The following is a 25629-nucleotide window of genomic DNA, read 5'->3' on the forward strand; positions in this document are numbered from 1 at the left end:
TCAAAAAATAAAATTTTCCAAATCCACCTAAAATTGAAAGCTTAGGTCCCCAGCTGCTCGGGACATTAATTCTTTTGGCTGTGCGTCTTATTTTGCCAAAAAAAATGGGAAAGTCGGTCAAAATATAAACCCAATTTGTGCCACTGTTAGCAGGCTGAAAAAGTCGCCCCCTTTTGCGTAATGAGTCTAGCCAAAGCTCTCCCTTAGCTGCGACCCTACTGCGCCCCAAGTTGCATGTCAAACGGCATGAACATGCTGCAAAAGGTCGCCCCAGCCCCGCAGTCCGCCCCCCTTCACCCACTCCACCCACTTTCACCACCTGGTCCTGGTCCGCTGGCCTTTTGGCATTTCGGCTGCCATTTTCCTGCGGAAATGTGCGCCAAAATGTTTGCGTGCCTCCGACGAGTATGAGAATGTAATATGCTGGAATATTTGAAATTTAAGAATAACAACGTGCCAAGAAGGGGCTTTTTTTGGGTGTAGCAGGGGACATGTGAAAGGGGGTGGGGGTGGGGGTGGGGCAGGGGGATGACTTGGCAAATGGCGCCGGCAAATGCGTTCATTGAACTGCCAGGGCGATGCAATAAAATCAACAAAAAACACATTTAAAAGGAAAATAAATATGTGTAGGATAACTGGCGACGAGGAAAAGTTACGACGAAGGGCAGTTGGGTGGGTGCGGAAAATGGGAAATGGAAAATGGGAGTGGGACAATCTAAGACAAACAGTGAGCGGATTTATGGGGTCGCTTCGGGTCGTGTAAAACGGAAGCGGAAAGACGCGAAACTGGCAACTGACACACAAATGCAGGGCAGAGGGGCTAAGACATTGCGGGGAACCACAAAAGGAAGCTGTCGAAGGACTGTCAACCCTCGCTGCTATTTCTGCTACACTTAAACCAAAACATATGCAGAATAAATGCAACTGACACAACAAAAACTTTAAAATATTTCATATCTAATTTTAAATTCCAGCTTTAAAAGAAATTCAACCACATTTTTAGCGTCTTAAAGCTTTTTTCTTTTAAACGTAGGTCATTTACATATACACAAAAAAGTTATTATTTTAATTAACATTGCTTTGATATAGTTCAGATAAAACTAATTTAAATACATACTTTATGCAAAATTTTAAAGCAATGAATAAGTTAGTTTCCACTCTGAAAAATGTTTTATTTAATAACTATTTATATCCTTTTATATTTTGTATAATGCAATTTTTTATTATATTCCTAAAAAACATACCCATTAACTGCTTTGTGAGCCTACTATTTTTAATCGCCTCCCAAAAATGTTTTTTCTGTTGCTGTATTCTACAATTTTTTTTCACAGTGCACTTATCCGCATGCCTTTTTGTCTTCTGATTTTTTTGTTTGGATTGGCAAACGGAAGCGAATTATGTTGCCTTATGCGACGAAAGGGTTCAAGACACAAGCTCCGTCCGAGGAGATACCAAGCTCCTGGGGTGCAGAGTGTCCTGGGGTGAAATTGATATGTATCAGATACTGCATCTCGTGGCTGGTTTAATGTGCAGAAAATTTCAGATTTTAATGATCCACTCGGGTATCGAATTTTTCAGCGCCCCTCCATTACTTACGCTTCGATGGGCGGGCAATCGCAAGGAAATCTGTAATTGCCACGGCCCATTGCATAAGCGGTACAACGCGGCGGATTATTAATATTTGCCAACTTGCCGCTGGAAATTCAATAGATAATCATGGTGGCAATTTATTGTGAATGGGGCCAAACATTTGTAGTGGACTGATTTCCTAATCTGCATTCACTTCCCGCCATAAAACAGATTTGCTGGTTGCGTATTTAATAAAAAAACACAAATCAAAACAGAAGTGACTTCTTCCCTTGTCCACCACGATAAGATTTATTTGGACACATTTGGAACTCTGATATAGAATAATGAAATTCCTTTTGCATTCGATCAGATATTTGCTATTCAACGATGATAAATCAAATTCTCTTTGGCAAACAAATAGAGTATACTTTATATTTAGCGGATGAACGCGGGAATTCCTTGGAAGAAATATCACTTATTTTTACGGCTAAACACGTCACTTTTAAGTTCCACATTTGAGGAGCATCCATAAATTTATTTGGTTAAATGCCACTTAATCTACGATTCAATGTTGTCACTCTCCCAGTTTGGAAGTGAAGTTAAAAGTGAGAGTGAACGATTTTCTTGTCAGCTGCCTGAAAATAAATACCCAGTGAATGGGAAAATCTCTTCATGTCAGATAGTAATCGACATTTGAACACGCGGTTAAGGTCAAAATAATGCCGAATCCAAAATTAAAATTATAGAATTTATAAATAAATACACGTGCATATAGCCATAAAAGAATTATTTTTAAACATAAGTATTTCACTCTAGTTTTGGTCCATAGTTGCCTTTTTTAGTTTTCCAGAAATGGGTGTGACTGCCTGAAAGCAAAACTGTGGCAAATGCCACGCCCCCTTGGCAAAAGGGCAATTTGTTGCGCTTCGTTGCGCGTGGAAATTATGATTTTTGCTTTTGTGAAAATCTCATTAGGCGCTGAAAAAGGATGCCGGTTTTTGTGGCCATAAATATAGGTTGCCTGCCAGCAAGTTGCCGATTTGCAACTCCGTTGAGTTTCAACGAAATTGAAAAGCTCACCCGCCATCCTCGGGGTTAAACGCGTTACGTGGCATTTTAATTAAGCGCAACGTTTTATGGACACTTCTTTAATGGCACCGCATAAATTCTAGATGGGAAGTCGGCAGCTTGGATCAAGGGTTTTCGGTCAGACTGCGTTTCACATCCAGGGCATAAAACGCACGGCAGGCAGTCGGAAAGTGAATTTTATGCCAATCATTAAACAAAGTTGTGAAACCGAACCGCTTTGTATCGGGGGAGTTATGTCGTTGATAACTTTATCCCCAACTTTGTAGCGAAGCGGAGCGGATCGCCGGAGCTCCTTTCCTTCTTATCGATTGCCTGATAATTGTTTGACACAGTGTGTGAGCTGCACTCGAGGGTGTCATTCAACCCAACTGCAACTGGTATTTGTATCTGGTATTTGTATCTGTATCTGTATCGGGTAAATAGGTTTTATGGTTCTCTAAAGCCCTGATCGTTATTACTGGATATGTGTAGAAGCATTGGGAATTGGTCAGTGCAATGAGTCACTAATAAAATACTTGATAGTATGAAAAATTTGTCACTTCTGACTATGACGCTAATGATCTCCTTTAATATTAAAATTGTAAATGGATTATAAAAGGAAGTGGCTGTTTTAAAGCTGTATTTGATTATTATTTGTAATTTGAGTCACTCTAATAGACGTCATTTGCGTATGACGTAGTGATGCTCTTTTTTGTAGGGGATTTTAAAAAAGGGGTTTTGATTTATTCGTCACCCTTCTCCATGTTACAAATGATATCCATTCAAATTAAATTTAAAAATAAATTATAAAAGGAAATAGCTGTTTTATTTGATTATTACTTTGCCATATTAGTCACTCAAATATACGTCATGAACATAAGAACATAGTGCTTCTCCATTTTATAATGTTTAAATGGATAATGAAAAGAAGTGGGTGTTGAATATTAGTCATCCTTATCCATGTTACAAAAGATCTCCATTTAAATTAAATTTGAAATTATGAAAGGAAACGTCTGTTTTAATTGATTATTATTTTTCAATATTAGTCATAGTGATGCTTCACTTTAAATGTTACATTTTTTAATTGTTCTGCACTTTTTGTATTTAGGGAATTATTCATATAGAAAATATTCATATAGAAAATATGTTGTGAATATCTTAAAACATTTGTAACTGATCACGGCTTAAAAATAATTTATTTCTTTTAGACGTAAATAAAAATGGCAAGATAGTTGACTTAAGTAAATGAACGTATCATAAACTGCCTGAAATATTTAATTTTTTGTTTTCTGTTCAGTAGGGAAAATACCTTGCTACTCAGTGAATCATTTTTCAGGAATTTCACACTTTTTCTTAAAAATATTTTTAGGTCTCTCTAGTGAATTTGATTATCTGTTAATATACGATTTAATTTATAATGAATGCGCAACCATGAACTGCTCGTGATCAGCGTTGATTTGGCTCGTTTGTACCTTAAACGATTTTGGAGCTCATTTACTCGTTGATTTTTTGCATATCTCATGAGCAGCACGAAATCCGAATTGGAAACGGAATGATTTATTTGCATATGCAACACCGAAATGCACTCACAAACTGAGCTTTTAAGTGGCCGGCCCTCGACTTTCCACTTTTTTTTTCGACTGCTCTTGACTTCACCCTTTTGGAGGTAAAAAAAAAACCCAAAAAGTCGCCGGGAACTGTCACCAAGTGCTCCACATTTGTGTTTAAAGCTTATTAAGAAATGCTTATTCCGCCCTCTGTCTCTTTCTCTCCGAGGGAGTCTCCATCTCGCTCTCTTTTTATCGAGTTTAATGGATTTTTAATGAGCCTGAAGCGGGGCTTTTGACGGCATTTTCGGAAAGTGCAGTTTCATTATCGCTTAATCCTGTTTGCGTTTCAGGAAGGAGGAAGATAAATACACAAACAAATAAATAAATAAATAAACACGCCCCCTAAAAAGGGGATTGTCAAGACGTCTGATCGATGGTACAAATGTTAATGAATTTGATTATTGTATTTCCTATTATGCATTTTACTAAACAACATTATTTATATTTATATAAATTTAATTTATTTTATATTTATAAATATATTAACAATAAAGATAAAGTAAAGTGGAAAGTTTAATTTATACTTCTATTAATATTTATTATAATATTCGACTGCTATATTATTAATATTTATTTATGCAGTCGATTCCTCACTACTTTCACTTGCTCCTCGGCTGGAATCTGGAGTAGACACGTTCAATTCAGTATAGTAGGATTTCACCACGATTAGGCAATAGCCAATACCAACTAAAAGTGAACATGCATTTTTGAGTGTTAGATATCAGAGACCAAATCTTACTAATTCGGACGATCGCCCAGCCATCCAACAACACGGTGACGAGAGTGAACAAAAATACTATATAGTTTATCAACAGCCAGGTGCCAATAAGCAGGAGATTTCTCTGGATTCAAATGGATACATTAGGCTATTATTTTTCAAGCATTAACAGATACTTTCGAACTTACGTAGATAACGCCATAGATCAGAAGTAAATGATCGATCATTAACACCCAGATGAGGGCAGAAAATCCGGCCACACATGTCCGGGTGTTCATGGTTCGAAAGAACTCAACCACATAATCTGGAAATTTGTTGGAGATAACCATATCCCAACCGATGCTGCCCAGGATGAAGTCTATCAATCCACTTATGGCGCCCACTATAATCACGCCGTATTTCAGGGGAATGCAACACAAAAATTTACGCACATGCATATTTGTTTCAAATCATTAAAACTGAAAGCTAAAGCCGGGAGATCTAGACTTAAATATTTGATATTTTATTTGGTGTAAGTCATTTTACAATGGTCTGATCTATAGGTTTTATTTACAATCTGTAGAGGATATATCCTCTTAACATCTGTTTAATTAATTAAACATTTTTAAGTGTGCCCTGGAAAACTCAAGTGACTTATAATCTTTTAAAAAGGTTTCTTCTAGTACTTTTAAAAACTTGGTATGTTGGCCTTCACTATATAAACAGAATAACAAAAAATGGTTGCAAATTCTCAAACAAATATTCCGTGGATTTAAGTTGGTCATTTCGAAAACATGATCCAAGATATATTATCTAGAGCCTTTGGATTAGCTTTTGAGTTTTCAAAGTTCCAAACTATTATATAATGTCCTAAACCAACTAACTTATACCCCAGTCTCTATAATTTAGACATCTGAAAAGGCGAGACCAAAGTCCATTCGACACTGAATCACCTTTCTGTGGAGGAGCTAACTGAAATTTCAGTTAGTGGTAGCCCGTAATCCTACACACTCGTCTCTAGTATTTGGCCAACGAACAGTTCCTAGAAATCTAGTTCTGTAGACAGCAATTAGATAGACCAAGACAATGCCAAACAAATCAAGTCAAATACAATAAACGCTGTGGCATTTTATCAGCTCCGAATCAGACGTAACATCAGTCCCCGGGTTCTCGAGTGTCGGGCCCTCAGATCCCCAAGTTTCGGTTTACAACGCAGAAAAGGGTTTGCTGCCTGAACATTCTTTGATCAATCAAGTGACGCGGAAGCGACACGAATATCTGATAACAGATAGCAGTTGGCAGTTGGCAGTTGGCATTCCATTCCCTCATTTAGTCATGGCTAAAATATTTGGCCAAAGTCTGGCTGTTACTTGCATAACAAGGGTGCAGAGTCAAGACCCCAAGTTAAGGTCGTTCGCCTGGATCGATCGATAAGGCAATTCGGCACTGCAAAATGTGCGATCGAGTGGGGGGATGTCGAGTGGCAGTACTTCACTTCGAAAGTTATCATTCAGGTATTTTAATTGAGCGCCCCTAATCACAGCCTAAAGTTCAGCCCTGCACTCACTAATTCTGCCCTACTGTAATAGTCCGGCAATAGTTACCAAATGTGACTGACCTAACTCACACTGATAGCAAACTTCGGTATAAAAAGGCACCCCTTTTTCGGAACCAAGGCACTAAAATAGACCGACGGTCAACTGGATTTGTGTAAAGCCAAACCGATCGCTTTTTAACACCCCTCCGGGGGAAATAAACTAAAATAGCATCAGTTGCCATATGTAAAATGTGGTCAAGCTTGGGTATTAATAACTTCCTTTCCTTTTCCCCAAAGTAAACCCCATTTTTATTGGAGGGATCATTTGGAAATACAAGGTCAAAGCGCACTTAAGTTTGGCGTGTGGCAAGGCGTCTACATTATCGTTTTATCGATATCGCCGAAAATGTTGCTTCAGTTGTTAATCCAAAATACAACAAGGTATTTGACAAGCGAACTAATTGATTTGATTCTCGTGCCGGTGCGTTGCGCCAACAAAATGCGATTGTTGCAAAATCACAATGAATAGTCGAAGTCATGGTACCCTGTGATAACTGAGGAGTGCTGTTTGGGAACTCAAAGATCAATCTCTTTAGAGTATTTCAAAAAATTAAGCACTTACAATATATTTTAAGTGCTTTTTATTTTCAAATAATTTAAAATGTGTTAAGCTAAAAGTAGGTTTTAATCTGCAAAACGGGCTTTCTCTAATAAAACAATATGTAATATCTTATGCAGTTGAAGATTCTCTTTCTTAATTTGAGCTACTTAAAACAATACAAATATCCAAAGCCATGGTGAAATATTTTGGGTGCATGGTAAATATTTGGAATTCCTTCGGTATAAATATTTACATTTTCGGCACCACTTAACCCCACATTACCTTTTCTAAGCCCTTTCCTTCTTCATTTTTAGAACTTAATCCCAGCGTAAGGCAATGTAAATTCCCTATTGCTAAGTTTTGTTTTTGTACAATGGAATGTTAAATATTTTCGTCACATAGAAACCAAAAGAAATAGCAGAAACATGGTAAAAATTAGCCCTTGGAAACGAAAAGTGCGTTCAGTTTTTGGTATGGAAAAACCAAGAGACTGTCTGAGTCACAAGTTCTATAAGCGCGTTCCACTCTGTTGTATCTGTTGATAGACAAATATAAAGCTTCGCAATGTGGAATATTCCGAGAGCCTTTTGGGTTCTTTAGCCGACAGTTGCCTCACTGATAAGACAAAATGCGTTTTGCAATAACGGAACAGCTTTATAAGACCCCAATGAATAGACCCATTTTCTGTTTGTCTTCAGCGAATGCGGAGGGTTCGCCTTGCCTTGCATGTTGCAGGAAATAAACAAAAACAGGCCGTAATTATGCAGCTCAAATACGTAGTCGTGTTTATAACAGTTTTCCATAGCCAAAACATCCAAATCATGGTAACTTGTATCGCCTGGATATGGCATATGGCAGAAATCATCGTCATAAACACTCGTCGGCTGTCTTTCATTCCGTGGTTCTGTTGTCAGCACAATCACAATCACAAAAAGGCCGCCTGGCGCTCAACTGCCCTCGGAACGCTCCAAATAAAGTTGGGGGGCGGGGATACACTGAGCGGAAGTTTGGCTTGCGATAAAAAAATGAAATAAAAGCCAGACAGAAAGGGAGAGTTCTCTGTGCATAACCCAGAAAGAAAGCTCTGATTCCTGCGGGGCTTTTGTGAGTTGGAAGACAGTAAAATAGCCGAAGTGGGGGATCTAGAAGTGGGTCGCTTGCAGTTGACATAAGCTATTGCAATGACAGGTGGGAGTGCTTCAGTGGGTTGTAAAGCAGCTGGGTTAAGTGATCGTGGGGGTCCAAATTAATAAAGCCATAAAAGCTGGAAATAGCACTCCAAAACTTATAAAAGTAACTTATAATAATCAAAAGTTGGCTTCCATTTAATGCATTTATTTCAGAATTTCACAAAATAAAGGTAAAAGTGTTAGGGGTTACTTCATCATTTAAAAAATTTTTAGATAATATAATAATAATAATAATTATAATAATCCAAAGTTGGTGTTTCATTCAATACATTTATTTCATACTTTCAACTTCTTTATTGGCTACCAATAATAATTTCCGAATATAAAGGTAGTGTTAAGTGTTATTCCATAATTTTAAACAATTTTAGATAATATAATAATAATAATAATTATAATAATCCAAAGTTGGTGTTCCATTCAATAAATTTATATCAGACTTTCAACTTCTTAATTGGCTACCAATAATAATTTCACAAAATAAAGGCAGTGTTAAGTGTTACTTCATCATTTTGAATTATATGAAGTATAAAATTATAAAAAACAAATACCACAATTTTGAAACAAATTCTTAAGAAGGCAATTAAAATGATAAAGGATTATAAATGTTTCAAAACAAAAGTCTATATGTACATTTATCACAAACAATTACCGATAACCCCTTTATTGAACAGAAGCCATATTATTTCCGTTTCGCGATAATTCCGCCTCATAAAAAACTCTCCCCAAACAAAGCTTCCGAACGGCTAAGGCGGCAAACAAAAAACACCTGAAAACCAATCGATTATCACATTTGATGGGCTGCCAAATAGCTGCTTATCTAAGTGCGCAAATAACGCCGAGCTCAACCCCCTGGAATTTCGCTCAGTGCACTGTCAGTCATTCAATGCCGCCTTTATCGACGCTGTGAGGGCGCCAAAGGCAGAGAAATGCGTGTCAGATAGGACAGTCCAAAAGGAGCCATTATTATCTGCCATTATAACAAATAACAATAATATGAAAAAATAATTGTGTCTTTCTGTTTGCTCTATATGTCAGCCCGTAGCGCCGGCCAGGTGAAAAAAAAGGTGCTCCACGAACTCCGGAGGGCCTGTATCTGTATCTGTGCTTAGCCTTCCCCATTTAGATACAGATACAGATACAGATACACCCGCCAGCACTGCGCCGATTGGGCTGTCAGTATCTTTATATTAATCAATAAGAGCAGGTGCGATAAGATTGCGGAGCTTCGTCTGCTGCTGCTGCTATCAGGTGTGGCAAAGTGGGTGGTGGGCGGTGTTTAGTGGGTGGGCAGGTGGCCGGGTGTATTGGGAGGAAAGTGGGTGCCTATCCTCAAACACACAATCTTTTTGGGCATTAAAATCGGAGAAACAAATAACTTGCAAATATCTTAGATATACTTTTAAGTATTTTTAATAAATTCCTAATTGCAAATTTATTTTAATCAATGATTTGGTCTTTAGATAAAAAGCCGATACAACTTGAAATAATTTAAATGTAAGTATTTATCCCTAAAACAAATGTATTAAGCTCTTTAGCCACAATATTTATAATAATAATAATAAGATAATGCTTTATACTGAAAGATAGTCATTAATTTTCATGTCGAATTTCTGCCAGTGGATTTGGAAAGTTAATTCCTGACTGACATTCGCAGCCATTATTAATTTAAATATTATATTGTTTCGGCATATAGAGGCTACTTCTTTGCCTGCCAACAAATATCGTGGCCCACTGTGCCCCATCAATTTCATGTGCGACAATAATATTTACATAAAAAAGCAAATATTCGCCAGACCAATTTGTTATTCAAAGTAATAACATGCGAATGCCCTGCAAAACATCTGCGTAGTAAAAAGGCTATCTTAAGTTGCCATTTATTTTAATTGGTCGTGAGACTAATTGCTCAAAAAACTCACAGCTTATATAAGGGGTTAAATCGAATGGTCCCTTAGTTGTCCTAGTCTTAGTTTGTTGTTTGTTTGTGCACCGATTAATATGATATTTTCTCGTATTTAAGACAAGAACTTCGATAAGAACTCGTAGCACATGTCTGGCCAAGTGCGACGGTATTAAATTTATATAAGTTGTGCGATTGGCAAATTACTGGCGGTATTTATAACATTTTAAAGATATGATAGCCAAGAATAGGCAAGCAGCGATTGTTTTTACACCCTCAGGGCAACAATAACGATTTCTGGACAATTAAGACCATAAGGGATGTTTATTAACCAGATATCAATTAGTAAACTTTCAGCCAAACGACATTGATATCAACATCCAATCCAATGGAACGTTTTATCCCAGGAAAAGTGCAATATTTACCCACACATTAGCAGAGTCAACAGCGGCAGATTGGAGGAATAAAAGGAGGAGTCCACTCTGAAAGCGGAAATCGCGGCATGAAAGTCGGAAAAGCATTTTACTGCAAAAGCCTTTTAAGGCTGAAGACCAAATCGATTCCACAATCGGATGTTTTTCGGGTAGCATAAATCAAAATAAGTGACAATGTCAAGGGGTCTTAACTCCGCCCGTTTTTCGAAGAAACCAAACTTAATTTACGACTCGTCTGCGGGATCATATCATGTTCATATCATATCAAATTATGTCCAGATAACTCATACCCCTTGTCCACTTTTCGTATCTCTGAGATGTCTGAGTATTCGTCTGGGTCAGCATTATGTTTCCACTTCTCCAGATTGGCAGTTCGAGGTTGGATTGTGGAAATTGTCTTCATTTTGTCATTTACAGCACACAAAACAATTCAAATATTATAAAGTTACAAACATGATTACTTAAACTAGTAGAATGGTTTCAGTGTGAGGGTCGGCAAGTTGTCATTATTGAATTATGAGTACTGCAAACTTGACCTTATAATAACCTCCAAACGTTGGGGACTCCCATTTTCATATGACAACTATCATTCACCTCCAAAGTTTGAGGCATTCTTGAGGTAGCCCGATTTATCAATGCCAGGCAGAATGATTGCGGGAAACACGTTTTATTCGCATTCTCCTATCGCAAAAGCACGTTTTTAAAACGCGACGCGAAACTTTCCGCTGATGACCAAAACAATGCTGATCAAGATAATCAGCCGAATCGATAGCCGATATCGAGACAAAAACAATAACAAGTTAGGAGGTTTGGATATTATGGTGGCCTTGGGGTGGCAGGTACCTTAGATGGATTTCCATAACGAGAAAGCCGACTAAACTCAACCCGCCGCAAAGTTCTTATCTAGCCAATGCAATTAGAGACCGACTTACATACACTTAGCTCTTGGTATTTATAGAGGCAATACCAAGAAGTATATGTTCTGGGGTGTACATATGTCATTCCGTACACCTTTCGTTCTCCGCTATCACCAGACACCAAAAACGGCCCTGCCTCCCCATCTATTGACAATTCAATTAACGTTTTGAAATAATTTCCTGATAAGCGTAGCTCTTTTGGGGCTACGCAACAAGAAAAAAAGGCAATTAAACAGCACCCAATAATACCCCAACAACGGTTTAACTTACTAATAAAACAAGAGAACCAAAACTGGGGAAGAACGGTGCTCGCGAGTTATCACTAATTGAACCACAAACGTGGCTTTCAAATCCAAATGTAACCTTTCAAAAATTAGCTTATAAAATTAGAAAATGGTACACATTAACCAGTTTTTGTTTGTATAAACTTGATGGATATATATATATAAAGAATAATATTATTGAAATTTCCACAGAGGAATGCGAAATAAGAAGTCAAGAACTTTGTGCCGGCAAGATGATGACGTCTGAAGAAACGAATAACAATGACTTAATAGAAATATAGTTGGCATTTATATTTATATTTTGTTTTAATTTCTACAAAATCTTGAGCTCTTTTTAAAACCCTAAATAGTTTGTTTCATATTACTTCAAAGATAAAGAGCACAGCGGAAATTGGGAAAATGTAATTCATTTGATAAAATATCTATAAAAATCTGTTAATGGAAACTTTTATATAAAAACAGGAAGTGGAATTCCCGAATTATCTTGTTTTCATTGATGAAGTTCGAAAGTTAAGACAAAAAGATTAAGTGTCTGGGGAAGACACAAAATACAGTATGATTAGATTATGGGGAGTAATAGGTATAACCCGATTTGTACATTTCGGGGATACCTAGTTTTTGAACATTTAATTTCAAGATGTGGCGTATATTAAAAATCTAATTTCACAACCGCTACTCAGGTTTTTAAGGTTCCCACCTGGATACCTTTGTCTAGTGCAAGTCACCTATCCGAATGACAATTGCCTTGCTGGCGCCAATCAAAATCGACGCTATCAAAAGCCCCATGTTAAGCCACCATAAAAAGTGCCGCTAATTTGGCCCTTGATTGCTCATTTATTTGCTCGACACACGTTCATTGCCATCATCGGCGATTCCCCCGTAAATATATATTAGCCCCCGGACACTTCGCTTGCATTAGATATATTAAATTCGAGCCATCCATCAGCTATAAAGATGGCTTGGATCCCTCGGCACATCGGAGTATATCGAGTGCACTGAGTCGGAAAAGTCAAGGTTCGAATTTATATTGGGCCATAAAAGTTTGATTTACGGAGAAATTTATATTAATAAACTTAAGAAGTTTAGTGTGCTTCTACTGAACTACTAAAGTTTTGTGAGTTTCAGTTATAATATCTGCCTAGAGTGAGTAGACAAGTTTTTATTGAAGCAAATAAAAACAAGAAATGTGAAAAGAAGGACGATTATATTAAAATAAATTTGGCATGACGCATTTTTAAGGACTATCCATTATCCAAAGCTTAACTTTATATATATTTTTCTTCTTATAAGTTTGGTAATTTTAATTTCATTAGCAAACTCATTTGTTAAAAAACTGTCTCCCATTTTTGGGCACTTCTTTTTTAGCCATCTTCACATCCGCCTTAATTGCAAGTGGAATTTTTCGCATATTAAATATTGCCAAAAATAATCACATCGGGTCATAATTTACATATTCGAATTTATGAAGAGGTTCAGGCAGTGGAGATTTACGGAATGCCTAGGGCATGATGGAAATACCTGAGCGGTACAATAAAAAATACTCGAAGCGTTGAACAATTCAATCAACTCAAAGTCCCAGCCTCGAGCCAACTCATGCCGAAATCATTTTGTTGTTCATTTAGAACAAATAAGCAAATACCGGCTGTAAATACATTCGGTGGTGGGTTCATGAAAAATCACGGCAAACGGAACTTGGCGAAGACGTCGCCCAGTTTTTGCTTCATGCCCGAGGAATGCCAGATATTCCAGTTATTTATTTCGGCACATTAACAACCAGCCAGACATGGGGACATCCGATGTCTCGGCCCCCGGGCCATACCTCAAATTGATTGCCAAATAAATTAAAAGTGTAAGGAAAACAACAACCACAAATAGCTGGAGAAAACGTGTAAGAAACGGGGAACAGTATAATTTAATTAGCGTTCGGTTGTTGGCATTTTTATAAGTATACACTCGACATTTCCATTGTCGTTAATATATTATTTTTTTTTTTTGGCAAATATTTGCCCGATCGCAGCTGATAACGACAGACAATCGATGTTGGGCTGTGATTCGCAGGGAAATTCCCTTTTGATAAAATAATTGGCATAGTTTCGCCTTTTCACGACACAAAAAAAAAATGGGCTTGGTTCGGCTTTGGCCAAGTTTGTTGCTCTCTCGCATGACGAGGTTGATGATATAACTTTATACAACATTTGATAGTATTATCGAATATTTGCACACGCGTCAATATTCGCCCTGAAGGGCACTTCACATCAATATTTGACTTCCCGCCGGCGGTGTAAATATCTAAATATGTTTATCAAAACTGTTGCATTGAATGGACGGGTGTGATGAACTGGCCAGAGAGTCAAGGATTCTAGGTGACTAAGCTGCGATTCTTTCAGCGACCTTTAACATTCTTAACTCGGAATTCTACTTACCATCAGGAGGTAAATAATCTTGGCATAGACCGTAAGCTGTGGTAACCTGAAATAAAATATAATTGTGCTTAGATGATGATATAATTTAATAGGTATGATAACTTAGTATATATGTATTGATATCTTAAGCCTTAAATCTCCTTCTTAAATCAAGAAACTTAAATTAAATTTTTGTGTAAAATAAAAACTTTGTGGCAAAGCTGTCAGACTTACTATTTTAACTTTTATTTTTAATTAGGGAATTTCCCAAGTCAAAATTTGGCGTGCTGTTTGTTTATAACATACGATTTATGAACTACTAAAACCTTATTCTACATTTGCCAAAAATTCCGCTGCTTAAAGTATAAAGATTTATTTACCTCTTAAACTTGAACTTGTCTTTCTACTGAGATTTCGAAATACAAATTTTGGTTGCCAGATAAATTATAAGATTTATATATTGTCAAAAGTTCTGCAGTTGAAGTTTAGGAATGCAAGTACATCTTAAGATTTATTTACAACATTTAAATTTAATTTATTTGTGTCAAATAATCAACTGTGTAAACTAAAGCCAAAGATTTATCTGCATCTTAAGCCCAAGGAAATATTTCTCCTGACTTCTTTGAATTAAATTTATATGTCCCCACAATGTTGTACGCAATCTTGGCTTATAATTGAAACCACAAACCGGAACACCCACAGCACATTCAATTATGACAAAACAATATTATGTAGAGCACTGCGAACACGTGAGCCTCCAGTTATATGTACTTATGCATAAATCATTTGGATTGAGCGACTTTTTGACACCCCAAATGAGCAAGGACAGTTGCAGGAGCCGAACCATAAATTCACATGAATTTATTATGCAATTAGTTAAAGACTTGCATTGTCAGATGGCAAACAAATGACCCAGCTGAAAGTGGACCAAAAACACAAATGAGACCTTTTGGTTGTAAGGAATTTTCGGCCCAAGAGAAAGACCTTGAGGATGATTTTCATTTGAATTGAATTTCGCTGGGAAATCCCTGTCGTTTTCCCAGACTTTTATCTGCTTGAACTTGGTTTTCCATTACTAACACAGCCTTGAAAAGTTGAAACTCGTTATCCCCACCCGTGACCCACTTGAGCATCTTGAATTCGCATTTTACATTTCCATTTAATAGAACTTTATATCCAAAATGAAAGTGGCCACCGGACGGCGATGTCTGCCCTTGGGCTTTCCATAGTAATTTGTGTCGTGGAGCCGATAGAATCCCGATGGCAAATACCCCGGAATGCTGTGGTTCTCCAGCTGAAAGTTGCGAACATCGTAGTAGGCCTGCAGGGGATAAACTTTGACCTCGGACCGTCCAAAAATAAATTGAGATACAGTACGCACTGGCTTAATGGGACAGCGATTGGCCAGATTCCCGTACTTGAACACGTTCCTCAGCCAGACCTTCATCAAACTGGATTGCAGAAGTTCCCGCAGCGTTTTGCAGGTGTCCATGTCGTAGCTGAAAAGTGTCTGGAACCGATTTTGGCCATCTATCAGCTGCAGGAGGGTAATTGTGGTCCTCAATCCATTCCTCAATGTCCCATTCAGTTGGATATCCAGGTTCAGCTCACCTTTCTCGGTTAACCATCCGCGAATGCTAGAGCAAAATTCATGGCTGCATTCCACACTTATATTGGTAAACTTGCTGCGAAGAGCTTTTGCATTGGTTGAAAATTTAATATTTGAATCAAAAACTATCTAAACTAGAAACTTACTGAAGGATTCACAAAAAAGTAGTATTAGCAAGAGCGCTAATAACATTTCCAAGTACTGGCTTAGAGTTATTTTGTATAACTAATTTATATTATGTTTATTTTGAGTCACATTCGAGTTATTAAGGTCACTCGTTAGTCAGGCTTGAATGAGTTTCTAATGAGCAATTTTCCAAAAAAAATTCTTTTGATAAAAACTGATACATTAGAAATAAATGTATAACAAATAAAATTATTTAGAAATATGATTAAGATATTATTAAATCAGAGGAATGAATAATATAAACATTATTATTCAGAAAAAAGTTTATTTATTAATCCAATGTTTCCCGAATTAACGAATTAAAATTAAAAACAATTTCCCATTCAACGTTTTTTAAAGGAAAATTCACAATTAATAAATATTTTTATATCCCTCATAAATTAAAGCACCGTTTAACGCCGATTAAGACTCCAGATCAGTGGAAAATCTATTGCAGACCCCCACGATGCCCCATAAATCAATCGGCAGTCAATCAATCAACCAATCAATCAGCGGGCTATCAATTAGTCAGTCTGTCAGTCCGTATCACACTTTGTCCAAATCGCAGAGCTCTGATCTGGATCTGGATCTGGATGTGATCTTGGGGCCTGGTGCCACAGGCCCGATCTGTCTGCCACATAAAGATTCAAGTTCAGTGCGACCAAGACACGGACTAACCGTAAAGCAAACTGAAAGTTGCGCTGACGTTTGGTTGTTTTGCGTTGTTTGGTTGTTTGGCCGCGTTGTTTGGCTAAGCGGCGTTTAATTGGAAACACAGTTGGGTGTTGGTTTTGACCGGTCCGCTGTCTTCATCGCGGGCCATCAACTTTCAGCAGCTGCGGACAGCTGATGGACGTGGACATTTGGATTCGTTCTCAGGCCGACTCCTGCGACTACCAGATAAACCCGTTCAAAAGTCGACCAGGCTCGCCGAATCAGATGCAAAATATTACGCATACGTCGTGTGGTCGTGTGGCGTATTTGGCCACGGGGAAATGTTTGCCTTTTTTTCTCACTCCCCCGTCTACACTGTACGAAAATGCAGTTGGCAGTAGTATCATGTGTTTTTATTTTTGAAGTTATAAAATTTGTTTTCTTTACAAAATTAGTCTTTACTTTAAGGATACCTTTTTATACCCTTGCAGAGGGTATTATAATTTTGGTCAAAAGTGTGCAACGCAGTGAAGGAGACATCTCCGACCCTATAAAGTATATATATTCTTGATCAGGATCACCTCCTGAGTTGATATAGCCATGTCCGTCTGTCCGTCTGTCCGTCTGTCCGTCTGTCCGTCCGTCCGTCTGTCCGTCTGTCCGTCTGTCTGTCCGTCTGTCTGTTTCTACGCAAACTAGTCTCTCAGTTTTAAAGCTATCGAGTTGAAACTTTGCACACAGCCTTCTTTCCTTTGCACGCAGTATATATGTCGGAACGGCCGGGATCGGCCTACTATATCCTATAGCTGCCATATAACTGATTGATCGGAAATGCCATAACTTTGGTGTTTGTAAAGTTAGGAAGTTGGAATTTTCTATGGATTTTATATTTGGCCAATCAATCCGACCTACCAAATTTCATAAGGATCGGCCGACTATATCTTATAGCTGCCATATAACTGATTGATCGGAAATGCCATAACTTTGGTGTTTGTAAAGTTAGGAAGTTGGGATTTTCTATCGGATTTATATTTGGCCAATCAATCCGACCTACCAAATTTCAGAAGGATCGGCCGACTATATCCTATAGCTGCCATATAACTGATTGATCGGAAATGCCATAACTTTGGTGTTTGTTAAGTTAGGAAGTTGGGATTTTCTATGGGTTTTATTTCTGGCCAATCAATCCGACCTACCAAAGTTCATAAGGATCGGCCGACTATATCTTATAGCTGCCATATAACTGAACGATTGGAAATGCTATAACTTTGGTGTTTTTAAAGTTAGGAAGTTGGGATTTTTTATGAGTATTAAGAATGCATCATATGAATATAATTTACAGAGTATTCTGCAAGGGTATATCAACTTCGGCTCCGCCCGAAGTTAGCTTTCCTTTCTTGTTTATGGATATGTTTATAAAATCAGAGATGTTTTTTGCTTTTGTTTTTAAAAGAAAATATATACTCATATGAAGAAAATATAGTACTTTAATTGAAGAAAGCTGTTCAATGGCAAATCCTTTTGAATCAAGGAAAGTTACTTTAAACTACGTATACTTGATCTTTGCAATTGACAACAATATTATCATTTAAGACTGCTATTGCTCGCTTTTTAAAACTTCTTTTGAACTCCATTTAATTTCTCTCTCTGCACCAGCTCTTCCCTTGCCCCGCCCCCTTGACTCCTCGCTTAATTGCTGAGCCGCGTTGAGCGTTTAATTGCAAATTATTCAAATGCCGACGCTGCCGCAGCTGTCATTGCTGTCATAACCAGTCGGCGCAGCTGTCCCCTCCGCCCCACTGTGCTGCCCCACTGTGCCACCCCTCCCCATTACCCCTCTCCGCCCCCCTCCATCCCACCACCCCACTCATCCTGGCGAGCTTGCAATTATGTCTCAAATTAACACAGCAGCCACCACAGAGCTCCCCACCAATCCCGCTTCTCCAGTACCGCGAAAAAAATAAAATAACACCAAGAAAATGTGTAAAAATATTCCCCAACTTTTGCGCTGCTGTTGTTGTCAGATGAAATTAGGCGTGAAATGTAGTTTGAACCTTTGTGGAAATATTTTTAACAACATTCACAAGTGCTCGCTCTTTTTTATATGTTTTTGCATATAACTGAAGCACGTGGTCTGTTATGTGCCACCATAATTGTTGCCAGGTCCACTCCGACTATATCAATATCAATATTTATATTTTTATTCCAGAGCTGATAAAAGCATTGGCCGATCGCCCTCAGCTATCTTTATATGTTTAGTACTGACCACAGTCGGAGAACATGCCATTATGAACTATAAGGCAAATGCAATTCCGATAATTTTTACGGCCTAGCACAGTGAGAAAATTGGGTACAGGAAATGGGCAAAAAGAAGGTTTCCGATAAGGTGATCAAAAACTCATTAGTATGTTTCTCACAAGAACAAAACTTATCAACTTATTTAATTTACATAACTTGTGAGTACACTTAAGATCCCTAAAATACTAATAAGTTTATATACTTATCCTTGGGCCAATTTGTTTATGCTCTTAGCTTTTGATACACAAAGTCTTACGAATGGTAAGTAAATTAATAAGTTAATTTTAATATGCAATTTCGATAAGCTTTACTTTCCAGCATAGTGACAACATTTTAGGTACAGAAAATTGCCAAAACAAAAAGGTTTCCGATAAGGTGATCAAAAACCCATTAGTAAATATCTCACAAGAACAAAACTCAGGAAATAAAAAAAATTAAGATCTTTTGAACGCAAATTGTTAAGCCTTTTGTACTTGTCCCTAGACAAATTTTTATTCTTTTCGTTTTTATACTTTTTTTGGTTGGTAACAAATGAATAAATTCCAATACTTAATGAGTATGGAATAATACTGTAAGCTTGTAAATTTTTTATGAATAATATTTATTTTTATATGATATTTTAATTTGTGATTTAAAGATTTGGGGATAAGAGAATTGTCGGATTTCCAAATTAATGATTAGTTGTAAATTTGTTTAATATGCAACATCTTATTATTTCTATCTGTAAGGCGAAGAAATTTATTTATCTGCAATTTAATGATAATATAGGGCTCAGATTTTTTGCTCAGTGAGCCGGCAGCATTTCCTAGCAACATTCAAAAGGTGGGCAACATGCAGCTGCTGGTTGCTGTTGTTGCTGCTGCTGTTGTTACTGCTGCTGCTGTTGTTGCTGCTGCTGCTGTTGTTGCTGCTGGTTGCCAGCGTCTCGGGTTGCATTTATATGCAAATAGCTAAAATTGTTTTCAATTTGCCACCGCCAAGCGCCTTGGCCATCGACAACGCATTCCTTGAGCCAACTTGCAGCTAATTTTATGGCTAATTGTCTGCCTGCCCGCCTCTCAAGTTGCAGTTGCTGCTGTTGGCCGCATTGATTGCTGATGAAGTTGTGATATTTGCGATAAAAAATGTATGTGATAAAAATTACTGAGCAGCCGGCAAACGCAGGCAGGAATTTCTTAATTGTCAGAACGGCCTGTTGGTCGCTGAATTAATTGTGAAAAACTCCACGCACAAGGACACCAGGCAGCAAAAGCAAAATTATCAACTGGAGCAACATTTAAGAGGCGCGACATTAGCGGCGAATGTCAAACGCAATGAAAGCTTTTAATTAACTTGATGTCAGGGTGTGGTTTTCCAGTGAAAGATAATCGCAAACCGGTTTGGTCTAGAATCAAAATGAAGGGCAAAGGAAGTATAGGATGGAAACTGATTTTCAGGTTAGTCAATTATAAATGAAAGAACTAGGTTGAAGAATAATGAATGAAAATAATTGCTCTATTGAGAGACACATAACGAAAAATATTGTTTTTGGAAAAAACAGAGGTGTATTATTTTTAAAACCCTATTTACGGTTGAAAAGTATTACTGGATACTAAACATTGAGGTTACTGAAATAATGACTAACTGAAGTTTGGCCCTAAAAATACTAAACCTCACACTAATATGGGAAATTCAGAAAGCCATTACCTAACCCGGGAAAATCAACCACTCCAAGGGAAATAGTTTCAGTCGAATTCAGAGCCGACTGGCCTGGTTGGCGATTCAAGGAGTTCAAAAATCCAAACACACAACCTCGGAAACTTCAGGGCCACTATAAATAGTCGACCATGTCATTTGTACACAGATTTCCGGGGAAACTGCGTGCTATCTATCGGATCTGGTGGGTTAGGCTCAGCCCTTTTCAGCACCCACTCCCCCAACAGTAAACACTGGCGATCGGGGAACGATCGGATCGAATTGGAAATGCGCAGTATGATGTCCGATTTACATTGGTCGAGCATGCAATGCAAATGTGATTGCCATTTTTATGAGCCACCGACGACTAAGTAATGGCAATGGATTGGGGATGGGGATGGGGATGGGGATGGTGTGGCTTTAGTGCCGTTTCTGATTACAACTCTAGTTTAGTGGATTGCTCAACGAACTTGACATAATGACAACCGCAGCCAGTTCTTGATGAATTGCCGGCACTTGGGTGTGGAACCTAACGGGGTGACTGCTGGTCAAGATTTATGCAACTGTTCGATTGAATTGAATAATATGTTGCACCTCGGGTAGATTACATCAACGGGTTAATGGCTTGTGCGACGGAAACCCGTTTGACAAGTGTTGATCTAAGGGGTTTCGAGAATATGGGGTATTACTTGATTATTTAAGGTGCTTGACGGAAAAATTTGAGTAAATAAAAATGGTCTTAAGGTATGTGTTCACTGGCTAGAAATTTGTAATGATATAATGCTTATATAATCAATAAAATAAACAATAAAAAAGTTATTGCAGGGACTTAAAATCTACATGAATAGAATATAACTTAAAAATGTTACTAATAAATGAAATTAAAATAGAATGGTCAATCAAATTATATTCATGATTCCTTTATTTAATTTAAATAAGTACTGATTTAATAGTTAAAAACTTTTATGACCCCCTAATGCTTTTCATAATCCAACTAACCAATTATTTTCCCCATTTCCAAACACCAAGTCAAGTTTTCCTTCTCCATTCTCATCACCCTCTCAAACCAAATCAAATTTTCATTCAATCCCGAACCCATCAGCATCATCAACATCATCAACATCATCGTCGCTCAAATTGTCATTTAATAAAGTGAGTGCTAAGAGCCACAGAGCAAAAACAGCTTGAGCTATTTAAGTTCCGATGACAAGGAACGATAAAGGGGGATATCACACATTTGGAGGGGTAAAAGTGGGAGAACAATCTCATCCCAATGTCTGATGGCACTTTGCAGTTGGAGATTCGAACAGATGCAATTCAATGTCAATGCAATGTGCGGGGGAGTCTCTTTTCCCAGAACCTCCCCCTTTCAAAACCCCACGACAACTTGGCTTTTAGCGTCTGGCAAACTTGTTGTTGCCTCTCTTGACTGCATATAAATGTCTAATAATTATTGGCGTCTAAATGCTTTAGCCTGTAATTGCATTCAACATGTGCAAATGCAATTTGAGGCGCCCTCAGTGGAAGTGCTGTTGTTATTGTATTGGTATTGTTAAATGAAGTAATTAAATGGCAATTGAGCTTTGGCAGAACATATCATCAAGTGTTTGGAGGAAGTCGTTGATAGGGTGGAACTAGCATTTAGAATGGCTTAATTGATAGGAAATAACAGGGTCTGGAAGTAGCGATAAAGGTAAATGGATAAAATGCTTAGTTAACGGAAAGTATGTGTTTATAGGAGGACATTATATAAAGCATTTGGAAGATAGAGCATTTAAATGGGAGCTTTACAAAATATTTAAGATACAAATCAAATGTGAAAGACATTATATAAAACAATTGTAAGATATAACATTTGAATGTAAGCTTTGCAATATATTTAAGATACAAATCTAATATTTTGCTTACATCTTAGCTTATTTAAATATAATATTCAATGGAATTTTAGTTAGGCTATAAACTACGATACGGTTTTATACCTTCACCTGTGCCATTAGAAGCCTCAAATAAAATAAACCAAACTCAACAATGGGTTTCCCCCTAGACCTTACTATTTATGGTTTTTAGCCCCTAAAAATTATATTGCCCCTGCCAAGTGTCACTGATTCACACCCATTACTTATTTGGGTAGCTTAGGTCAGTAATGCCCCGTGGAATGCAAAACAAAGCGAGGCAAGACATGTGATCGCCGATGATAAAATACTTGGCGCACGTTTTATTTTTAGTGGATGTCTAGACCCACCTGGCATTTTGGTATTTAATCGATAAATATTGCCAACTGTCTGTTTATATTTAGCAATATCATTATTGTATTTTGCTGGCCGGGCTTAAACCCCCTATTACAAATGCCAGTCGAGCGGCGAGAGTTGTGAAAATATTTTCCCATGCTGTTGAAATAACGCCCACACACTCCTCACTCCTTTCACTCGGCTTTCCCATGGATAATCTTCACCGGATTCTTCTGCTGCCAGTGAAGAGCAACCCACGTTCTCCATTCTTCTGTGCCCCTTCTCTGTGTGTGTACAAATTGGCAAACACGCAACTCATGATCAAGTGCAATCTTTTTGACATTAATATGACAACGGCAGCAGGAGAACACAGGCAGCTGACCAGCGAACAACCAGCGAATCGCCGCGAAAAAATCAATTATGCGCACGCGGCACAAAGGCAAAAGCCACGCCGCACAAATGACAACTGGGGCCTTGGAATAGGACTCCAACTGGGATCCCGACCAAGACTCCAACTCCAACTACGACTGCGACTCCGACTTCCCCTGGCTGATTGAGTATGCGACACAGGCAGCTCCGAAGTGGCGAACGCTGATGAATGTCTGTCAAATTGTTGACACGCCACGCAGACGCAGATGGAAAGATGGAGAGACATCGCTGACATTGACACAATGCACACGGAATGGGGGAATCGGAAAGGGGAGTCGACTTGGGGATTTGGGGAATCGACCCACGGGTACCCATTAAAAATACTGCCAAAAGATTACCAGAGCCGCAAAGCCACAATCATTTAGAGGTATGCCACTTGGAAATCGGATGTCTGTAAGAAAAGTTATGGGCTAAGAAGTGCAGTTTTTGGACACTTTTCTGCAAAAGCCGTTTTCCAAAAATTTGGAAAGGGGTAACATCATTAAAATCACGGAAAATCGACCCCAAAATACAAACAAAGCTGAGTACCCAGATTTTTAGAGAATTAAATCACAATCATTTAGAGGTATGCCGCTTTGAAATCGGTTGTCTCTAAGAAAAGTTATGGGCTGAGAAGTGCAGGTTTTAGGTCATTTTTCTGCAAAGCCATTTTTTCGAAAATTTGGAAAGGGGTAACATCATTAAAACTACGAAAAATCGACCCAAAATTATAAATCAAACTGAGTACACAGATTTTTAGAGAACTAAACCACAATCAATTAATGGTATGCCATTTTGAAATCGGATGTCTGTAATAAAAGTTATGGGCTTGGAAGTGCATGTTTTGGTCATTTTTCTGCAAATCCATTTTTCGGAAAACTGGAACTTTAAATAAGTTTTTATTTTATTTTTGTTTTAATGTTAATTTTTATTAAAGGTTCCTTAGAATTTCAGTTGATTCGAAGTAAGTAGAATCGGTTCACGAAATACTTGCAAAATTCCCACATAATTTAAATTGAATATTAAATGGTTCTAAAATTGAACACGCAGTACATGCCTTACAAAATATCACGGTACCCAATATCCCCGATTAAAAAGCAGCAATTTCAAGGGAAACTCCACTCAAGAGGCGACAAAGTTGCACAAAGTCTGCCCATGATGATGATCACGATCGTAATCGGGATCGGCTGATGATCATTCGCGGAAATATTTTATGCCATTTAATTTCAGACCGCCCCTCCCCCTCCCCCCGCCATACCCATCCCTGTCTGCCATCTAATTGAGTTGTTGGCCAGCCATATAGCTACATATATAGCTGGATAGCCGAAGATCCGAAGAGAGTCGCACGATGGCTGGCAAATATTTATCGGCATATTAATGCAGCATATTTCAAATGCAAAGTCGACTCTCATCTGACTGACTTACTTCCTCAGTGAGCGGCTCCCAAACATGTTTATGCAATTTCCCCGCCTGGTCTTCAGTCTTCAGTCTGCTGTCTTCAGTCTCCAGTCTTTAGTCTCTAGTCTTCGCTCTTCAGTCTTCAGTCTTCGGTCTCCGGTCTCCTATGGTCTATGTCTTGTCTTATCAAATGATTTTATTTATGCTATGGGCGCGCATGTGTGCGATAATTGGATTATTTACTTTCGCGGCTTAGCAGCCAGCGAGTTGTGGAAATTGTCGAGTTTTCGCTTTCTATTAAGTCGACCCAACGGAGACGCCCCTTACATGGGACACTTAATTTTAAAGTTACCCGAATCCAATGCAAGAAAAACCGTTTACAAATATTGTCAAATTTGATTAGGTAATCGAATTGGTGGTTAACAAGGGGAGAAAAGCTTATGGCTTAAGCTGTATTTTATTTTAGAGTTCAATTTATCGGCTAAGGTCAAAAAACCTATTGCGGTTTGTAAACGGTTATAAAACAATTTATAAATAATATATACTTTACACCAGAAATGATATTAAGTATATATTTGGGAACAACCCTTTGAAAAAACTATACAAAATAATATATTACAAATATTTCATAAAATATTTCTGTTGATTTTATTTCTTGTTTGTAGTTTGTTTAATGTAAAATTGCCGATTTGACAGCTCAGGACAGGAGCGACCAATCAACGCCCCTTCCGGCACCAAAACTCCCACTCAACTTAGATGGGGAACTTATAGATTCCAGATCCCAGTTCCCATTCCCATTCCCATTCCCCCGCAATGTCCGTTGGTTTTTAGCCAACTTTGTAACAACACCCAGTTGGCTACCAGGCTGCAAATAGACGTCCAAGACGACGGTTTGGCATTAATATGTATGAGCGGTGTCAGGAGGCAATGCCACAACGCGTTTATCAAACATTTGAAACATGCGTTGACTCCTCCCCCTCCGCCTGCCC

The 25629-nt window shown here is 38.0% G+C and overlaps 3 protein-coding genes across 6 annotated transcripts in view; all 3 read right to left on the bottom strand.

The window, feature by feature from the left end:
- Positions 1-25629, bottom strand: part of LOC108049235 (myb-like protein AA) — a 66148-nt gene that overhangs the window by 34863 nt on the left and 5656 nt on the right. For all 3 annotated transcript variants that reach the window (XM_017130356.2, XM_017130354.2, XM_017130355.2), the window contains exon 3: positions 14228-14273. In XM_017130356.2, the coding sequence (XP_016985845.1) occupies positions 14228-14273 (46 nt within the window). The remainder of the gene's footprint in view (positions 1-14227; positions 14274-25629) is intronic.
- LOC108049236 lies at positions 4760-5434 on the bottom strand. 2 transcript variants are annotated; one of them, XM_017130360.2, is made up of 3 exons: positions 5154-5434; positions 4987-5089; positions 4760-4868 (listed from the first exon to the last, which is right to left on the bottom strand). In XM_017130360.2, exons 1-3 carry the CDS (start codon positions 5400-5402, stop codon positions 4822-4824), a joined length of 399 nt encoding a protein of 132 aa, XP_016985849.1. In that variant the 5' UTR covers positions 5403-5434; the 3' UTR covers positions 4760-4821. The 2 variants fall into 2 exon arrangements, with proteins under 2 accessions (XP_016985849.1, XP_016985848.1); XM_017130359.2 differs by having other exon boundaries at positions 4760-4934.
- On the bottom strand, positions 15366-16620 carry LOC108049195. Its single transcript, XM_017130310.1, has 3 exons — positions 16533-16620; positions 15588-15901; positions 15366-15527 (listed from the first exon to the last, which is right to left on the bottom strand). The coding sequence occupies exons 1-3, from the start codon at positions 16618-16620 to the stop codon at positions 15366-15368; spliced, it is 564 nt and encodes a 187-aa protein (XP_016985799.1).

The sequence above is a fragment of the Drosophila rhopaloa genome, unplaced genomic scaffold (genome assembly GCF_018152115.1).
Source record: "Drosophila rhopaloa isolate 14029-0021.01 unplaced genomic scaffold, ASM1815211v1 contig_115, whole genome shotgun sequence".
In the NCBI taxonomy this organism is placed as follows: domain Eukaryota; kingdom Metazoa; phylum Arthropoda; class Insecta; order Diptera; family Drosophilidae; genus Drosophila; species Drosophila rhopaloa.

Coding starts and splice junctions, on each gene's coding strand:
- LOC108049236 (XM_017130359.2), bottom strand. CDS start 5,402: ATGCATGTGCGTAAATTTTTGTGTTGCATTCCCCTGAAATACGGCGTG. Junction 5,090..5,153: donor TGATCTATGGCGTTATCTAC/GTAAGTTCGAAA, acceptor ATTTGAATCCAG/AGAAATCTCCTGCTTATTGG. Junction 4,935..4,986: donor CTGGGCGATCGTCCGAATTA/GTAAGATTTGGT, acceptor GTTCACTTTTAG/TTGGTATTGGCTATTGCCTA.
- LOC108049195 (XM_017130310.1), bottom strand. CDS start 16,620: ATGTGGCAGACAGATCGGGCCTGTGGCACCAGGCCCCAAGATCACATC. Junction 15,902..16,532: donor AGCTCTGCGATTTGGACAAA/GTGTGATACGGA, acceptor CCAATGCAAAAG/CTCTTCGCAGCAAGTTTACC. Junction 15,528..15,587: donor ATCGCTGTCCCATTAAGCCA/GTGCGTACTGTA, acceptor TATCCCCTGCAG/GCCTACTACGATGTTCGCAA.